The 20,738-nt window shown below is 35.2% G+C and overlaps 2 protein-coding genes across 2 annotated transcripts in view; one reads left to right on the top strand and one right to left on the bottom strand.

Annotated features, from left to right (window-relative positions):
• LOC136854879 (uncharacterized) overlaps positions 1–20,738 on the top strand; it is a 362,933-nt gene that overhangs the window by 243,847 nt on the left and 98,348 nt on the right. The window lies entirely within an intron of this gene.
• LOC136854823 (low-density lipoprotein receptor-like) lies at positions 8,523–13,505 on the bottom strand. The gene is made up of 6 exons (XM_067131363.1): positions 13,318–13,505; positions 12,853–12,874; positions 11,126–11,254; positions 10,371–10,490; positions 9,979–10,095; positions 8,523–8,934 (listed from the first exon to the last, which is right to left on the bottom strand). The coding sequence occupies exons 1-6, from the start codon at positions 13,396–13,398 to the stop codon at positions 8,918–8,920; spliced, it is 486 nt and encodes a 161-aa protein (XP_066987464.1). The 5' UTR covers positions 13,399–13,505; the 3' UTR covers positions 8,523–8,917.

The raw sequence follows: 20,738 nt of genomic DNA, 5'->3' as shown, positions 1-20,738 counted from the left end.
AAGCAAATTTCTCTTTTGTACATTACACGAGAATCGTCTTAATGTAAGATACAGTTTTCTTTCGAACCCTTCTAATACGTGAAAGTATAAGGGAAGAAATATTATGCTTGTGTGAAATCTATGAAAAATGTGGGATGGATATAGTTGGAATGAAAAGAATATGATGTATTAAAGTTTCCTGTTGTCAGGCAGTGCTTCTGTACATCGAGAGAATCCAGGTGATTCTTCAGGTGATTGGTTAATTAAGGGAGAAGTGGCGGAAGTTACCGCTGGGGCCGGGTGAGGTCAGGTTAGCTGACCCAGCTGTCGTATTACTCAGATGCAGCCAGGTAAGATACAGTTGCGGAGGAGAGAGAGAGAGAGAGAGAGAGAGAGAGAGCCATTCGTGAAATACTCATTACATATTCTGTCTATCTGTTTATCTATCTATCTCTGACTTTTATTGGACAGTAAGAAACACTGTTGGTGTCGGTGAATCTATATATTGAATGACATGATGGAAAAATAATGACAAAAACATGTGAACAATAATAATAATAATAATAATAATGATAATTCATTAACTCTGATAATAGCACGAGTCACTAAAATGGTGAAGAAATCCACAGTGGTGTAGATGTCAATATATGTTTCGGAAATATACATGCAGACGACAGCTTTCGAGCAGGTGAAAGCTCTCGTTTTTATGTAGATTTCTGAAATATATATTGACACCCACTGTACTGTACACCACTGTGGATTTCTTCACCATTTATAATAATAATAATAATAATAATAATAATAATAATAATAATGGGTCGCCGTGGCAGAGTGGTTTAGCTCATCGATGGACTGGTTAAGCAACATAGGGGCTGGTCAGTCGTTGCCATAATTTCCTCAATCTACTCAGCTGTAAATGAGTACCTATTCTCGGTGGGGTAGGGTCCAGCTATGGGTTAAATAGCAAAACTCAGCAATGATGGAAAGAAATGAGAGAATAAACGACATCGACGTAAATGGAACCTCTGGCAACAGAGGAGTTCGTCCGGCAGCCATGTGCTGAAATTAGTCAGAAACAGGACCCAGAGAAGAACGGGTCCGCTAAGACGCAGGTCAGAATCTGAGCGGGTAGGATAATGAGCTCACGTGAATCCCCCAAACCTCGACTGGGGTTCGGGCTAAGCCAACTCAAATCAAAGATTTGGCTTAAAAAGGCAACCCCAAATATGTCCCCTCTATTAATATCTTATTTTTATTCAGTCTCTAAGGATTTCTTTGACAGATATTCACTTATAATGTGTGTAGAATCGAGCATATAAGCACCGGTTGTATCGTACAATGCCTCATGTGCCAACATTTCTCCTCGCAGTAAATGTCAGTGTGAGAACATTTTTCCTGGTCAAGCACATTGTTAGAATATTGTCAGCACAATGCCGAACAACTGCACATTTTTTGGCTGTTTTGACACAAGAAGGAACATAAAATCTTTAGATTTAGCCATAAGCATCTTTCGTTTTTGCGAGGGTTGAAAGTTTTGAGAGACGCATGCATACAAGCATGTCGACGATCTGATAAACTTAACCCAGATCATGCTATCATTTGCTCTTCACATTTTCACAAGGATGATAGTACCAACTACATGAAACCAAATTTATTTCTGTTTCTTCCATTCGTGAAATGTACAGTCAGGGGAAGACAGAATATGACCTTTCTTATAAGTTTAATGAAAGTCATTTTAACTTGTTAGGCCAAGAGGAACAACTTGTGAGCTGGATAACAGTTGTTATCACTTCGATTGCAAGTGGTAATGACTACTTAGGTAAGAAAGGTCTCTTAAACAGCAGCAGTTTGGAAGAAACTGCTAATTTCATTTATGTTGTTGATAAGTGGTTTGATATTATGAATTCTTCTCCAGTATATGATGACAGCATCACGAAATGCTTTTGGGATTAATTATGAGGAGCAAAAAAATTCTGCAGAAAAAGGTAGATACCAGGAAACGATTATAGTAGCAAACTCACGATTTAATTGCCTTTATAGATTTCGAAAGGGAGAAATTCTGTCAGGTAAATCTTTTATAGACCTTTACGAAATACTAAGTAAATTACATAGGCGATTAATTCAAGATGGAAAATTTATTTGGTTGCACACGTCAAATGAATGGACCACATGACAATGCAGATTTGGTGAGTTTTCAATTTTGCTTGAGAGAGTGTTTGTTAGGAAAAGACATTGTACTGTTAAGTGAAAAAAACCCACTGGGTGTAAAAAAGACGAATTTGATTTTTAAATAGGCAGTTGTCATTTTCTGCCAGTGCAAAACAGAACATTGGAAGAACAGAAATTATCAGTAGAATGTGCCTGATTAGCATTTTCTTTAAAAATCTAACCAGTAAACTTGAAATTGAAAACGAAGGCTTAAAGGATGATGTTAGAGAAGAACAGAATCTGACTGAGAATGACGAAGGAAAACTTGAAAAATCCCTTCCTGACATAATAGAAGAAGAGTCCCTTCGTTACGTTGACCGCTGTATCGTCAAGAAATCTGCACTGAAACATCCTCATTTAGGAGTTGAAACAACAGACTGCAATCTATCAGAAAAATCGGGACTGAGTACAATCAACATAGGCAGATTACATGCAGCACCTTCTAATGCTTTCACGTCTCAATTATCTATTGTGAGAGAGGCATTTATCGCAACTCATGGCGAAACTTCGCGGGGAGTTAAAGACTGCATAAAGTCGCTTGCTTCTAAATTAGAAATGTCTGAAGCTGATGATCCCAAAGATTTTTTTCTTTGCTAAAATTGATACGTGTCGTAGGATGAATGATCTAAATAAAGTGATTGTAATAAAGAAAAAGAAAAAGAACGAGTGCCAAACCATCAAAAGAAAATAAGTGACACTGATAAACTAATACTGAATGGGTATCAGCAAGTTGTTTTACCTTATTGTGTTGAACGAATCCTTACCATATACTGACAATGAAAACAGTTCTGTATTTATCCTTCTCACCGGACAGTGTTATGCTCTCGGACCTTTAATGACTCATGGCTTTAGTGAACTGCTTTAGCATTAAAGTGAAAAATAAGCAAAAGTCTTAATTGAAGATGAGTGTTACTAAAGGAAGCGGATTATTAAAAAAAGAAAGACTGCATGAATGAGCGGTACCTGGACATACGAATCTCTAGCGGGGAGGGGCTCACGTGACTGCCCGCGCACAAAAGGTCTTATTTTCGTTACCGCGTTAGCAGACCCGTCCTTCTCTAGATCCTGGTCAGAAATGTGTTTGGAGACAAGGAACAACCCGTAGATGGAGAAGGTAACCTGATTAAATGGGATTACGTAGAGAAATGACATAAATTGCAGGTAAACGAGGGTTTGGATTTTGGCAGTAAACTTAGATTTCAGCATATAGCGTAGATCAAAAAGAAAATGAACGTGAAATTGGCAGCTCAGTTACTAAGTGAATCAGCAGCAAAATCTTTGCAATTTTTTGTAGATAACAATCTTAGTGAATTTAATGAAAGCGAAGTGACAATTCAGTTCATTACGATTTTCAACAATTTGTTTGATGTCATGAATTATTCCAGAAATCTCTATTCAAACGTTTTAAAAGTCCAGTTCAAGACAAGAATGAAGTTTTGATCACAATCTTTTTTGAAGCAAGCAGAATTATACATTATATGAGACTCAAACTCCCTGATGGCATATTTCTAGTGATCTCGAATCGCAGAACTGTTTTCCTTGGATACATTATTTGCATGCATAGGTTAATTAATTACTTTATACGACAACTTAGTTGGATGTCCTGATTCAAAACTAAAGTTCCTGTTGACTCCTAAAATGAGTCAAGACCACATTGAACTTTTGTTTGGTCAAATAAGAAGTTTGGGAAGATGTAACAATGATGCAACTGCTCGTCAGTTATGTGCGGCTTATAAAAGGATTGTTGTGCTGCATAACGATGATGTGCTTCGTGGCAACAGCACATCTCTGGAATCAGTGCCGAAACTGACAACACCTACTGTAGTCTTGGTACTTACAAACATGATAACCATTTGTCAACCCCATCCATCAGTACTGTTGTGACAATACCTTTCTCTACAGGTAAAAGCACAAATTTCCCATCAACCGTTTTTGGAAAGAGATGATTATGCATATATTCCAAGTACGCACCATCTTTCGTTTTGCACGAACGCCATTGTAGTGTATATAACTGGACTCGTAGTGCATAGTTTAAAACAGTCGTTGCAGTGTGAAACATGTGCAGAGGCCCTGATCGGTAACAACGATCATACGTTAGAAGCCCTAATCACTCTGCTCTGAAGAATAAAGGCAAACTAATTCACCCATCCGGTGACGTGATTGTTATGTTATGCATGAATTGTGGAAAACTTTTTCGAGAGCCAGGTTCAAGTAACAATTGTCGTCAAGACGTAAGTTTAAAAAGAAAGGATTTCCATAAAATTATTACCTCTGTATTCAAGTCCTGCTGTGATAGAGACATTTTTTCAAACCTGCATGATCAGATGTATGAAACTGAACCACTGCAGAATCATTTAATTTTGCTTATCAAAGCGGTATCAAGAAAAATGTTTAACAGTCAGACATTCTGCAAGACTGCTGGATCAGAACAAAATGAAAAGTCGCCACACTTACACGAAATTAGCGCATTTTAGCGGCCGGTAAATGATTTTTCATGCATATGTCTGCATCTATATTATTTGTATTTCTGTTCCTTCTGAAACTACTGGTAGTGTTTGGTTTACCTGATATATATATATATATATATATATATATATATATATATATATATATGTGTGTATGTGTGTGTGTGTATATATGTATATATATATATATATATATATATATATATATATATATATATATATATATATAATTTATAAATATTGCTGTTTGACCTCTGTTCCTTGCCTCTTAGTAAAATAGTGAATTAATTTTTCTGAAAGCTGGGGGCACAATGTAGATTTCTCGCATGAGAATGAGGGTGGGGACCGGAAGAAGCAGGGGTTGTTTTTAAACTAAGCTCACCAACCGACCGAAGGGTGGGAATTTTAAACTCGGGCTTCATAGGGGGGGGGAGTACGGTTTTGCTAGGTCAGACCTTAGATATACTGCCCTTGGAACCCACTTTTCTTTGACCTAGGTACTGGTGAGTTTTTGTCGTTTAACAGGTGATAGCCGAGACCATTGCCCAAAGTACGCTTAATGCAACTGATCATTGCATTATTTAACCCAGCAGCAAGTCGGATTGTGGCGATTACTCATTTTTCTTGTTCAAATTTTCATTTCTTAAATAAAAGTGCCTATCTAAGAACCCCTAGTAAAGCATATTCCCCCTATGAAGCCCAATATTAATTGCATTCATTGTTGTCTGGTGAAATAACATAACTTACACTCCGTGGTGTTAAAAGTACTGTTCCTGAGATAAGATTCATCCCTTGTGATTGATTAATTACTAGTGAGAGCTTCTTTAGAGCAACATTGTTAACTGCATCGTCAGTGCCAAGAATCCACAGCTCAGCGTTCACTGAATTCAGCTGCTTTATAAGGTGATCGAAGAGGCTTATTATTAAGTCTGTTGCGACCATTACATTTAGCATTGAGGTATCTGTCCTGGTTATGACTAATATTTTGAGTTGCTGTCAGCTCATAAAAATAATCCACTTCCTTTTCATTTTACTTTTGTTGAAACTAGTTTTCAGTAAGTTGACTTCATTCATCCACGTCGTTGTATAACAAACTTATATTTTGGTAATCCTAGTTTTCAGCTGGTGACCATATAGGTTTCATCATCTGTCCTTTAGAGCTTTGCTTGGCCTTAACTGGCAGAGTTACGAGGGTCTTAGGTAGAGCAAGGTAATGTAACTCCAATTAGTCGATTGTTAAAGTAAATAACTGACCGACCCATGTAATTATAATAATATATATATATATATATATATATATATATATATATATATATATATATATATATATATATATATATATATATATCATTGTGACTAAGTTATACTACTCTCTGCACTATTTAGACAATTGTTTTATTCCGAAATTAAAAATAACAGTATAGGAATATGGATGCGAGAAAGTATGGTTAAGTGTGGCAAAACCTTCAGCAAAACCCAGGCTTTTGCCCCTGTGGGGAGGTGTGGCCCAGCTTCACAGATTAGTACAGCGCTGACCAAGTGTGCCCTCTCCAGGGGCATTTGCTCCAAGTGACCAACCAGTGTGGGGAGAATGACCTTGAGGTATTTCTCCCCAAACGATGATACAAATAGACCGCAAGGCCAGATTGTGAGTCAGTAGTCGCTTGACAGTGTCATTAAAGGCGAAACAGCTGTCGCGACAAAAACCAATAAATGGAAAAAGGAAGTCTGCGTATTTTTCACCAGAAATGAACGAACGAGATCCGGGAAAAACTCCGACGGTATGTAGATACTTATTGATGCCACAAAAGCTATTGCTTTTAACGAAAATTGCATAAGAGAAAAACTATACCTAAAAGTAAATACATATATATATATATATATATATATATATATATATATATATATATATATATATATATATATATATATATATATATATATATATATATATATATATATGTATATGTAACTGGTCACGAAGGTGACCTTTGAAAAAGAATGTATCAGCACTGAGAGAGATCATGTGACTGAACACAGCGTGTAACGAAATGCTAGGGTGTTTTTCGCATTCAGCAAAAAGTCAACGTTCTCAGAGACTTAGTTACAACGCACGTGTGAACAGAAGCGCCGATCAACATAGCAACTTCTCGAAGGTCTATCCGGTTATAGATCCGGATTTGAAGAGAATATCACAGTGGAGTGTGTAAGGACATGTGGGACCAAATACCTTGTGACGCCTTGGTTTACAGAAGGCGTGTCTCGTCGTACATTGAACTCGAGCGATGTCACGAGAGTGTGTTCATATGTGCGTTGCAAAATCCATATAATGGGAGTGTTTCATAGAATGAGTGGGCAATACGATCCGTTCTGGGTATAATTAACACGTGAACTGTGCAAAAGGGAGGCGCACAGATGGAGTCTACGTTCAAGAAGACTTTCGTGAAGTGAGTACAACTCTTAAAATATTTTGGATTTTTGTTACGGACTCTGGAGAAAGACTTTATCCCTGTTGCAGTGAAATCTTGCGTTTCTGCATTTTTTATTTTACAATTTCTGGTTTTTAATATAATGCTTGTCTCTTCCAGGTATTTTTCTCCACGCTCCTCTTCAAAAAAGGGAGTGGTGTGACATTTAATCATATATGAAATGACTTTTATAATGTATTGAGTGACCTTTTATGATTTGAATGGCAGATGGGTAAATATTCCTTTTAAATAAATGAGTGTCTATGTTTTGGACCTTAATCAGATTTTCGTAGTTATGTTGAATCATTTGATTTCATTCTTTCGTAGCTTTTTTGAAGCTATTTTTTTTTTCAGTAAAGTTTTTAGTTTTGTATCCTAGTATCTCATTCCAGTAGCCCTTAGAATTTAGTTAGGGGTAATGAATAACCTAAGATGTGAAGATGAATAACTTAAGATGGGATGTTGAGAGATCATCTGACTCAACCAGTAGGTTTTCGCTACCAAACATATCTCAGGGAAAGAGAGATACCAACCTCTGTTCTTAAAACAGAGAATTAAATAAAATAAAACATAGGCCTCGAAAATCAGGCCTATAATATATGTGTACATATATATTATATAGATACATATATATATATATATATATATATATATATATATATATATATATATATATATATATATATATATATATATATATACATACATTATATATATATATATATATATATATATATATATATATATATATATATATATATATATATATATATATATATATAGTAACATTGAAACATTCAATATAGTTTATGGGTATTTTTGGAATTATTCAGTTGTATTAGTAAGAGAGAGAGAGAGAGAGAGAGAGAGAGATAATACCAGGAACTATATTTCTCTTGCGGTTTTAATGTAATTTTTTCACATACGATTATCTGTGTGTGTGTGTGTGAAGAGAGAGAGAGAGAGAGAGAGAGAGAGAGAGAGAGACGCTATGTACTTCTCACTTTCGTGGGAAGGAGAAAGGGATAAAGAGAAATTTTCCTTGGAAGCTGAGCGAAAGTACAACCGCCCATTTCTCTGAAAAATCTTCAGTGGCTCCGTATACCATCGCCCTTTCATTTGAACTTTCGATTTTTGCAATAGAATTTTTTTTGTATTCTTTGTTATATTCTTTGAGAATGATTCTTGCACAGGTGAATTATCAGATGAAGGTTCATGCCACTTTATCAATTCTGGTTGTTCAATATTCAGTGGGAAATTGTAATTTGGCACTTTACCAATTTTATCTATTTAAAGTATATTTCATGAGTAGTCTAAATCTCAGGCATTTGTTCCGTGCTTTATCCAGCTATGAAGTTCAAGTGTCACAAATATAGATTCGCTTTGTTTAGAAAAACATAAATATGAAACAGTACATTGCTGAAGACTTTATTCAGAAAACAATAATCATTAGAACACACCAAACAGAAATGGACTTTCCAGGTGTTCAAGAAGTGATGAAACTTTACAATCCAGTTGAAGAAACATAATAAAAAAATTCTAAGCTTATTTATGAATTCAATGGTATTTTTGAATCACGAGAATCGTGTATCAAATGGAATGAAAGAGCGAAGACAGAAATCTAATTTGTACCAACTTCTTCTTCTTCTTCTTCTGTGATGGAAATAATAGAAATTTTAGTCAGGTCCGTCATCAGTGATGTTTGCTGAGTTGATGAGTAAGATGGTGATACCCCACATTCGGTTTCCGCCTACATTGCGATTCCTCCTGCAACACCAGCCCAGGAACCGTGGAATTTCACTTCCGGGGCGGAACTGGGGATTTTGGCAGAGAGAGAGAGAGATTAATTAGTAGCATTATTATTGGTTGGTTCATCTTACTCTGGATAATAATAAGCACTTGCTCCTCTAGCCACTCTTGGTACAGAAATAAGTATATTGAATACTTTTCTTGTAAGAAAAGACTAAATATGCCAATCTTCCATTGAGATATAGTGTATAAAAGGCACACGCATATATATATATATATATATATATATATGACTATTTATCACATCACCGTGATTCATATACAATCAGAAAGCTACAAACGTCCTTTAATATCCAATTCACTCTACCTCGGAAGTAATATATTTTCATATATGTTAAGAAGAGGAATTTTAGGTGATAATAAGTCCACCGTCCCGTGGGATCGAACCAGCGACGGACGGGAGAATCAGGACTACAGTGACACGCTAACCAGTCGGCCACAAGAGACTTTTATAATGTGGCCGACTGGTTAGCGTGTCACTGTAGTCCTGATTCTCCCGTCCGTCGCTGGTTCGATCCCACGGGACGTGGACTTATTATCACCTAAAATTCCCCCTTCGGTAACATATATGAAAATATATTACTTCCGAGGTAGAGTGAATTGATATTAAAGGACGTTTATATTTCTGATTATATATATATATATATCGATGCTATTACAAGGAACATGAGACAAGTCCACTTTAAGAGAATCTTTACAGATTATGTGCACGGACATATCAGTAGAAGAAGAAGCTTACGAAGCATGCTATGTTTAAGACACAGCAATGTAGGTTTTAGCTTTATTCTGTATTCTGCTTTACTTTATACTTTACTCACTTAATTATCTATAAAACTTTCAAGAAAAAGGTTCTAGACCTACAGTTTAGTGAAGAGCATTCAGTTGATTTTTATCATGCCGTTACTTCTCTGTTCAATAAGTGAATTGTCTGCTGCAGACATCGTTTGGCGCTGAGCCTTATTCTAAATGTCAAACATTGTTTCGAGAAGCCTCTGAAAGGGGTGCCTAGGATCCCAATCAGGTCTTTTTCAAAATAAAGCGAAACTTACTAATGCAAGAACCGTTGTAGAAAACATAGCCAGTGTTGCAGACGCAGTTGTAATTCCCGATTGTGTTTTGACAAATGGAGTTTGCACCACAAGGATTGCTGGCGCATTCATCAATGTCTGTTGGAAAGAGCAAATCTTGTCAACGATGTCAGACTTCCATTTAGAGAATCGGTCTCATAGACAAGCCAGGGAGGACGTTTCAGGGGCTGTGACACTGAATGTAAGTTAGGAAAACTTGCGAATCAACTTTACAGGAAAGGAAAGGAAAAATGGAATGATGTCATCTACATATTAGTTCTTGAATGATAATCCCCCACCCCCGCCCACACCCCGCCCCTCTTCTGTCATTTTCTCCTAAAACTGAGAATGTTCAAATCCTTAGTATCACTCACCTCCACAGAGCTGGTAGCCTGCATTGCAGACGCACTCGTAGCCTACATCTCTGTCTTGACACACTGAGTTTGCGGGGCAGAGACCTTTCGTTTGCGTGCATTCATTCCGCCTCAGCGTAGCTGCGAAAAGCAGGGAAAGACAGTGAGTGAGTGAGTGAGTGAGTGAGTGAGTGAGTGAGTGAGTGAGTGAGGGAGTTGCTCACTGCCAGAGGTCCTGTAGTCATCGCGAGCGTCGACCCGCTTCCCTAGGCAGCCTCAGAATGTACTTTGATCTTGACTGTTAACAAAGGCTTACGGTAATAGGAACCCAGAATAAATGATGTTTTTCGTAAATACATTTTTATCTTGCATGAAAGATAAAGTGTCGAAATGACCCTATTATCACATAACAAGGCTATGACACGACTTTGGTTTCTATAGAGCTACTGGAATATGGAAGCAAATCTTCCAGTGTTGTTTCTGAGAGATAAGTTCACGGTAAATGTTCTTTTTTTTTTCGTGTGCCGGAATGTTCCTAGCAGCCTATTTTTTTTTTTAATGATATTCTATATGCTGCAGTGTCTCATATGACTAACTGTACGTCCTCAGTCAAACAGTGGGTGGCAACAAAATTTTAAATGCAACACAACTTTTGGAGCAGACAGTCGAGAATCACTCGTGAAAAGAACTGCAAAGTCGTCGAGGCTCTCAGGAAAACGGGAGAAGCTTCTGTAGCCTACTACAAACTGCACATTTACAGAGTTTCTCCTTCTTACCGTTTATGCAGCAGGAACAGTGGGTCGATGTGCATTCCATCGGAAACAGGAGGCCGCTGCAATGAGCTGCCTGGTTGCTTGCGATGCAGTAACCGCCGTAAGCGCGGCATGCGGCAGATGCCCTACAACCTGCGCAGTGAGAAAAGGAGTCCTGTGTGAATGCGCCTACTCTCCACTCCGGGCGGAAAGTAATTATGATGTCCCGAGTTACGCAGTTCCTTCTTTTCAAGCATTTGTGTTCTATACTTTCATAATGCTGACGATGATGAGCTTTCTCTAGATATAGACATAGGTCATAATGAGGAACATGACTCCCTTCACTATATATAATTTCTATTTTGATCACTTTTTGATCACATTTCGTACTTCTAAAAAAAATAGAAAAGAGATATAATAATAATAATAATAATAATAATAATAATAATAATAATAATAATAATAATAATAATAATAATAATAATAACACTTCACTGATGGTCTCAAAACTTCAAAATATCTTGAGAATTTTGAAAGTGAGCATCTGTCTGAATAATAATAATAATAATAATAATAATAATAATAATAATAACACTTCACGGATGGTCTCAAAACTTCAAAATATCTTGAGAGAATTTTGAAAGTGAGCGTCTGAATAATAATAATAATAATAATAATAATATAATAATAATAATAATAATAATAATAATAATAATAATAACACGGATGGTCTCAAAACTTCAAAATATCTTGATGGTCTCAAAACTTCAAAATATCTTGAGAGAATTTTGAAAGTGAGCGTCTGAATAATAATAATAATAATAATAATAATAATAATAACACTTCACTGATGGTCTCAAAACTTCAAAATATCTTGAGAGAATTTTGAAAGTGAGCGTCTGAATAATAATAATAATAATAATAATAATAATAATAATAATAATAATAATAATAATAATAATAATAATAATAACACTTCACTGATGGTCTCAAAACTTCAAAATATCTTGAGAGAATTTTGAAAGTGAGCGTCTGAATAATAATAAATAATAATAATAATAATAATAATAATAATAATAATAATAATAATAATAATAATAATAACACTTCACTGATGGTCTCAAAACTACAAAATATCTTGAGAGAATTTTGAAAAGTGAGCGTCTGAATAATAATAATAATAATAATAATAATAATAATAATAATAATAATAATAATAATAATAACACTTCACTGATGGTCTCAAAACTTCAAAATATCTTGAGAGAATTTTGAAAGTGAGCGTCTGAATAATAATAATAATAATAATAATAATAATAATAATAATAATAATAATAATAATAATAATAATAATAACACTTCACTGATGGTCTCAAAACTTCAAAATATCTTGAGAGAATTTTGAAAGTGAGCGAAGAAAATGAAAGGAATTGAATACACTGAAGACCTGAACATAGGTATATATATACCATGACGTCTGAAGAGAAATGCGAATTATTAAGCAGTAGCAACCGAATACTTACTGTAATGTATATACAGTTAGTTAATTAAATAAGGCAATGGAAGCAAGCACGGGAAATATATTTATATCTCTTTTTCGTCTAATTTCTGATATTCCAACCGTGTCCCGTCCAAAATCTCCTGGAGTACCCCGGGTCAAATCATAGCAGGCGCCAGTAAGAAAGCTTACAAGGCACCAAGGATAAAAGTACTTGACCTCAGCTCCAACCTCCTACCAGGTTCTTTCTTACCCTTTCGATGAACGTTCCCAATCTGCAAGCCAAAAGAAAATGTGTAAGGGAAGGCACCTCATGATGATCATATTATTATATAATAACAATAATAATAACAAATATCTTCCAAAGATTTCTTTATCTATTTATTTCATGTAGATATGATTCAGCATTGAAATAACACGAGGCCAGTAATAGCAGTGACAAATTATCAGCTTAAAAGAAACTCTTATCCGTAAGTTATATATATATATATATATATATATATATATATATATATATATATATATATATATATATATATATATATAAATGTTTTAGCAATTTTCTTTTAAAAGAAACAGAAGATTAGCCTTGTAAAGACTTGATCTGCTCTCCTTTTAGATAACAGTTCCTTCCACATTTGAAACAGATACGAAATCTCGTCAGGTAAACTGGTCTCAAATCAGGATACGAGAGAAAGAAAATGGAAAGTGTGTTCACCCTTTCTGCTCCGGAGGCTTCGCTTCTAAGAGCAAAGCTGCACGAGAGGCCCAACAGCAGGAGGAACGTCGCTGTCTTCATGATCGCGTCTTGGATCGCTGAATGAAACTCACAACAGGTGGGTGGCTTTCTGAGCTCTGTGTCACGGTTGGAGCGGAGGGCAGCTTTTATGGGTGAGCTCGTGCACTCACTAGGCAAGCCAGGTGGCACTCTCCCCCGCGCATGCGCCTCCTGCCAACTCCCCTGTTTGGACTCACCGGTGGCGGACGTCTTTGACAAAGTTGAATGGGTACGATCTGTGACTTTGCGACGCCTTTTTGACCCTGAGACGGAATAATAATAATAATAGTAATAATAATAATAATAATAATAATAATAATAATAATAATAATAATAATAATATCTAGTTGAAAAAGACAGCTGCGTGGTGCGAATTGACTTTACACTGCGTTTTCTCAATTTATCTTACAATTCACTTTTGCTGCATGTCAATATTGGTCAATGGTTTGCCAATGTTCATATCTCGGTGGATACAAAAAACAGCGTATTTTTTACAGCAGAAATTCTTTATTTTCTAATAATAATAATAATAATAATAATAATAATAATAATAATAATAATAATAATAATAATAATAATAATAATGTAAAAATTCTTCTGTAAAAGATAGTGAAAGAAAAATTGTTCTGGTTTACAATGACCTTTCCGAAGGCGCCGTTGGGGATGACCATAAAAAACATGAAATAAAAACTGTCAATATCATGAAGATAATAATGACCCCCGAAAACCCTTAAGGGTCACTATCTAGGAAAGATCCCTAATGAGTTCCATCTATTCTTTCGATGCGAATGTTTAATGATAAGTTGCGCACCTTTTGCAGGTATGCAAAATCCAAATAGAGCTGCTCGGAACATATCGCGAGTTCGATATCACGTTGATCTCGCCATCACTTGTTCAAGTATATACTACAGAGATGATCTTCATTTACGTGACTTGAATTCTGTTCCTCTGTTCTGTTGATTTTCTCCCTTCTAATAACTGATCTCTTCTTCTTATCCCCATATTTCCTATTATCTTCTGTTACTTCTGTCAAATGAACACCATAATGTTCTTTGGAAGCTTGCTTTCCAGTCAATGGCCCCTGTATGTGGGTTTGTTCCATATGAAGAAGGTTCATCTTCTGAATAATAATAATAATAATAATAATAATAATAATAATAATAATAATAATAATAATAATAATAATAATAATAATAATAATAATAATAATAATGCAAATCTTCTTCACAATCCCGTGAATATGTTTATAAAATACAAAATCCACATTTATGTAAAGTACTGTATTTACAAATAAAATAAATTCCAGGAGCTTTCGAGAGCCTGCTCAGCTCCCTTCTCCAGCTAGAAAGGAGCTGAGCAGGCTCGAAAGCTCCTGGAATTCATTTTATTTGTAAATACAGTACTTTACATAAATGTGGATTTTGTATTTAATAATAATATTATTATTATTATTATTATTATTATTATTATTATTATTATTATTATTATTATTATTATTAAAAAAATAACAATAATAAAACCTTGGTTAAATGTATGCTCTGGAAGATTTAAAGATGGTTCGTGTAACGCTTTATCTGTTAAGTCTTAGCGTTGTTTTCTTGGGGAAAGAATGAGCTCTGCTTTAGGACTTTGAAACAAGGGTTTATAATGTGTAGACTCCACTGCAAAGACTGGATGGATATTGGAGTCAAAAGTAGAAACAGCTTTAGTGTCATTCACTATTGGTTGAAACACTTTCCTGACTCTGCAGTTTCAAATCCTGCACGAAAAGACAAGGCTCATTCAAACCAACGCTGCATGCCAACACGAAAAACAAGAGAACACGTTCATGTTAGCTATTAGGGTTCACGTTTTAGGTATATGATAGTTATTTGCAAAGAAGGGAAAATGTGTGTTGACCAAAATGACAAGAGCTTCGTCAAAATGAACAAATAATTGGCAGAAATAGGAAAGGAATTAATCAGAGTCAGTATGAATCAGTTGACCGGCAAATCGCAATAATAAGTAGTCCAGGAACGTGAAATGAAGGGTGCCAGGATTTCATTTGTGGGCTGTGAGCTCTCCAGATATCCCAGTGATGATTGACTGCATTTGGAAACCTCGAACGACTAGCTTATATCAACCGCCACGTCAGTTGACCGTTAGCAAAGCCCGGCCACCAGGAGTGAACAAAAACCCCGACTTTGGCCCTCTGTAACTCTGGAAATATTCAGGCGACCGGACCGGGATGAGACTCTGGATTTGGAGGTTTCCCACGAAGGTCTCTCTCTCTCTCTCTCTTTCTATGCTGAGCGAGAAAAGACTCCTACTTGTACTTTTCACTTTCATCATAATTTATCAGGTTGCGGAGTAAAGCCCCAAAGCGTACCCCTTCCTTGTACCACCTGACCTCCATATCTGCTGTCTCTTGTGGCTGGGCATTACTACATATATATACGCCTTTTGTGATTTCATCACTTTTTTGCCGGTAATATCAGTTAAGTACACTAAGCTTTAAATGTACTTCAGATGCCACTGTCTCTGCATTAGCGATAAGGGCGAGGGATCGTCGCGGCGCCCCGCAGAATGAAAATGATGCATTTACGACTAGAAAGATTCATTCTTGACCCAGCCCCAAGATTCCCCAGGTCCCAAAGGCGACAGCCTCAACATCCATCATCTACTGACTGACAACTTTCTCCAGTAGATTCGACTTGAGTGAGGAGGAGGAGAATATACATTTTCGTGATCTGTACATAGTGACATGAAGCCTTCAAAAAAATATTTTTGAATTCCTATAATGACAGTTCAGTATCGAAATTTGAAACTTGAAAATAAAACACACATAAATTGCGAACAAAATCTGTACAAAAATTACCACAGGACGCTTCGAAGCTGTATGTGGATATTTTTGTATATTTGTTCTCTAATTTGTAATTTTTTCTCTTCGGGTTTTTTAATTCTCCGCCTGACTTTGTCGTCAAGGCGACTGGAGTTTGGGAAGGAGCATGAAATGTCATGAAGTGGGCCACTATGTTTCCGTAGTCTGGAAATTCCTGACATCGACTTGGTGTCTCACTGAAAGGTTGTTGTGGACTCTCTCTCTCTCTCTCTCTCTCTCTCTCTCTCTCTCTCTCTCTCTCTCTCTCTCTCTCTCTCTCTCTCAATTATTAATAATAAGGGCCGCTCGCACTTCGTCACACATGTCATAAGCAAGCGTAGGAGGCAGCTGGCGCTTAAAGTCTTGGCTTTCATTACCCAGAAGGCAGAGTTCAAAGGAAGGGGGCGAAGAACAGAGTAAAATGAACCACAGGCAATTTCTCGTGACAACGTAAATAAATACATGTATATATATATATATATATATATATATATATATATATATATATATATATATATATATATATATAAATATATATATATATATATATATATATATATATATATATATATATATATATATATATATATATATAAATGTATATATATATATATATACATTATATATATATATATATATATATATATATATATATATATATATATATATATATATATATATATGTGTAGATATGTCTAACACAAACATGACGTGGCACTATTCTCTGAAGGTCAACCACAACAAAGGAGACGAAGAAGAGGTCACTTTCAGAGGTCACTTTCAGAGGTCACTTTCAGCCAACATTAGCCTCGGTCGATGGAGTCAGTGCCTCTTGAACACTTGTCTGGCTGACGAGAATGCTGAACATCTGAGTGGTTTTCCTTTGGTAATTTAGCGTTGTCGGTGTCTTTCGTGTTAAGACAGAGCTGGCCTTATGCCAGCACGGGCTCTTGTTCCCGGAATATTTGTCTCTTGCCATCAAATGCAAGATGGTCGTATCAGTTTCAAATTTTACCCACAAAAGCAACATGGGTGCGTTCTCTTACCGCATGTCAACCAGGTGAAATACTTTTTTGGTGTAAATTTTTAATCCATATATATTACATATATTTTATATATATATATATATATATATATATATATATATATATATATATATATATATATATATATATATATATATATATATATATATGTGTGTGTGTGTGTGTGTGTGTGTGTAAGTGTGGTGTGTGTATGTGTATACACACACACACCTATATATATACATATATAAGGACAAAATCCATGAAGGGAAGAGAAACATTGGAGTGCTGCAAGGCCTTTCGACATTAGTCCTTTACTTAGCAGACTGAAGAAATAAAAAAGATAAGTTTTACAAAGAAGGCTCGTATAAATTACAGATGGGGATTACAAAGAAAAAAATATGTACCTGGAATCCAACACAATTAAAGAATTAGCAGACACCAAAACATGGTTAATATTGAAGAGGTTTTACAAGGGATTAGGCTCAGCGGCTCAAAAACAGGGACAAGACAATTAAAAGATTATACAAAGAAGGTGATTGGTCACCAACAAATGCTTTAAAAAGCACAACTCAATAATTCATATTTTTGGTGAACAAAAAATTTTTTTTTACAAGGTGAACATTTTTAACAAAGAAATATATATATTAAACATACAAATACATAGAAAATATTTAAAAGATAACTAATTTTTAATTAAGTCAGTGATTTTATCTTTCAGGTCATTCTTGAACATTTTGCTTATACACAGGTCCAAACAATACATGCCAGGGCTCAGATTAATATTACAACTGGAAGTGAGCTGTATAATAGCAGATTCTAAAAGATTTCTTGAAGAGAAATAGTTTGATATGGCAACCACTGAACTCTCAGTCAAATTCATCCTGTGAGAGTTTTCACTTAAATAAATGAATTAGTAAAAATGCACAAAGAAAATAATCCTATGAGACCTGTTATCAGCACTGTTGGTTCAATATCACATAAACTTTCAAAATATATTACCAAGCTCTTGTCCCCCTTACTTGGAACTATCTCCGATTCTCACATATATAATTCTCTAGATTTAGTTGATAAATTAAACAAAATCACTTTCTGATAGATTAGTTAGTTTTGATGTTTGTTTTCTTTTTACTAAAGTCCCTATAGATTCTATTTCAGAGTATCTTAGGAATGAACTAATCCATCATGAATTACCTCTACCTGTAAGTTATATAATTTCACTCATTAGGTTGTGCGTGTGTGATTGTAAGTTTATATTCACTGGTGAATTTTACCAACAAATATTTGGTATGGCAATAGGCAACCCTTTATCCCCACTCCTCTAAAACTTGTATATAGAATTCTTTGAAAAACAATATTTACCAAATATTATTTATACTCCTTTAAAGTGGTATAGATATGTTGACAATATTTTAGCTGTTTTGCCAGCTGATATTGAAGTAAATGATTTACTCTCAAATTTGAATAACCAAGTACCATCCATTAGGTTTACTTTGGAATTAGAAAAAGACAATTACCTCCCTTTCTTAGAAGTTTTAATACATAGAGAACCATTTCAGTGCAAATTCACTATTTACAGGAAATCAACCAACAACTGAACTTATGTCAATTTTTATTCGGGCCATCACCTTAGCATCAAAATATCCATTTTTTGTTCTATGTTTTTAAAAGCATTGCACATGTCAGTCCCGAGTATTTGGATCAAGAAATCTAATGCATAATGAAAATAGGAACCAATTTATATTATCCTTCTCATATACTAGATATTTGCTATAATAAAGTTCACCAAAAGTTTTATAGTGAAAGTAACATGGAGAAAGAAGCCCCAAAGAACATTCTTAGCTTGCCTTATTTTAGTGGTTTTGGAATCATAAAATCATTGTTAAAATCTTTTAATGTTAACCTTTTGTTTTCCTATAATAACACACTAAAAGGGATGTTAATAAAAGTAAGCCCTAAGGAAAACAACAGCATAATATATAAAATTCTATGTATAGACTGTCCCTCTTTTTATATTGGCCAATCCAGCAAGGATTTAGATGTAAGCATTAAGCAGCATAGGCACTCTGTCAAAACTGGACAAACGTCTAACGCTATATTCATTCAATTAAGTGAAAACTCTCACAAGGTAAATTGGACTGAGAGTTCAGTGATTGCCAGATCAAGCGATTTCTCTTCAAGAAATCTTTTAGAATCTGCTATTATACAGCTCATTTCCAGTTGTAATACTAATCTTAGCCCTGGCATATATTATTTGGACCCCTGTATAAGCAAAATGTTCAAGAGTGACCTAAAAGATAAAATCACTGACTTAATTAAAAATTAGTTATCCTATACAAATTTTCTGTGTATTCTTTTGTTTAATATATATTTCTTTGTTAAAAATGTTCACCTTGTAAAAAAAAATTTTTTTGTCTACCAAAAATGTGAATTATTGAGTTGTGCTTTTTAAAACATCTGTTGGTGGTCAGTCACCTTCTTTGTATAAACTTTAATTGTCCTGTCCCTGTTTTTGAGCCGTTGAGCCTAATTCTTTGTAAAACCTCATAAATATTAACCATGTTTTGTTAGGTCTGCTAATTCTTTGATTGTGTTGGATTCCAGGCTTATATTTTTTCCTTTGTAATCCCCATCTGTAATTCATATGAGCCTTCTTTGTAAAATTCACTTTTTTTTATTTCTTCAGTCTGCTAAGTAAAGGACTAAAGTTAAAAGGCCTTGCAGCACCTCATTGTTTCTCTTTCCTTCATTGATTTTGTCTTTATTTATATATTCATCACGTTCCATATTTTCGTGATTCAGTTATACACACACACACACACATACACACACACACACACACATATATATATATATATATATATATATATATATATATATATATATGCAATTCCAACCAAAGAATGAACTAAACCAGAAAAACGAATCGCAAAAAATGGTAACAAAGTAAAAAATAAGCAATATATTTCATTGTTTATTGTTGTCCTATCTGAAACGATGATCTAGCGACAACGAACAATCCGAATGGTATTTCGACAAACGCAAAAGAGGCCCTATCCCGCGAAGAGGAGCTACAACCACTTGACCTGCCAATGAGAGAGGCCGGTGTGCAAGCAATCACAAAGAGATCTGAGCAAGCGCTGGGAATCACCTGTGCGTCATTAAGCGAAAGGAAATTGGCTCCCAATAAAAGCTCCGATAAAACACCAGCTTTTCCCATTTAGAAAGCACACCTGGAGACCATTCGATATCGATTAGTAATCAAGCCATTAGTGAGTGGTGTGTGGAGCCACTGTTTTGTTTACCTACAAATTCACGATTTTATATTGACGAAGAAGAAGAAGAAGAAGAAGAAGAAGAAGAAGAAGAAGAAGAAGAAGAAGGAGCAAGCGGTTCTCGATACTTCTTCATCCGGGATCTTCAGAAGGACTCTCCCTCATCCAGTGGTTCACGAGCAACTGCGAGCAGAGTCTTAA

Source organism: Macrobrachium rosenbergii, chromosome 30 (genome assembly GCF_040412425.1).
Source record: "Macrobrachium rosenbergii isolate ZJJX-2024 chromosome 30, ASM4041242v1, whole genome shotgun sequence".
Lineage (NCBI taxonomy): Eukaryota > Metazoa > Arthropoda > Malacostraca > Decapoda > Palaemonidae > Macrobrachium > Macrobrachium rosenbergii.
The sequence above is the reverse complement of the archived record's forward strand: the minus strand, read 5'-3'. Positions and strand labels throughout refer to the sequence as shown.

Bases quoted from the DNA above. Each gene is read 5' to 3' on its own strand.
- LOC136854823 (XM_067131363.1), bottom strand. From the start codon at position 13,398: ATGAAGACAGCGACGTTCCTCCTGCTGTTGGGCCTCTCGTGCAGCTTT. The intron at 11,255-12,852 runs GTAAGAAAGAAC...CTCACTGCGCAG, and splicing joins TGGGAACGTTCATCGAAAGG to GTTGTAGGGCATCTGCCGCA. The intron at 10,096-10,370 runs GTGAGTGATACT...TCTTTCCAACAG, and splicing joins AGGCTACCAGCTCTGTGGAG to ACATTGATGAATGCGCCAGC.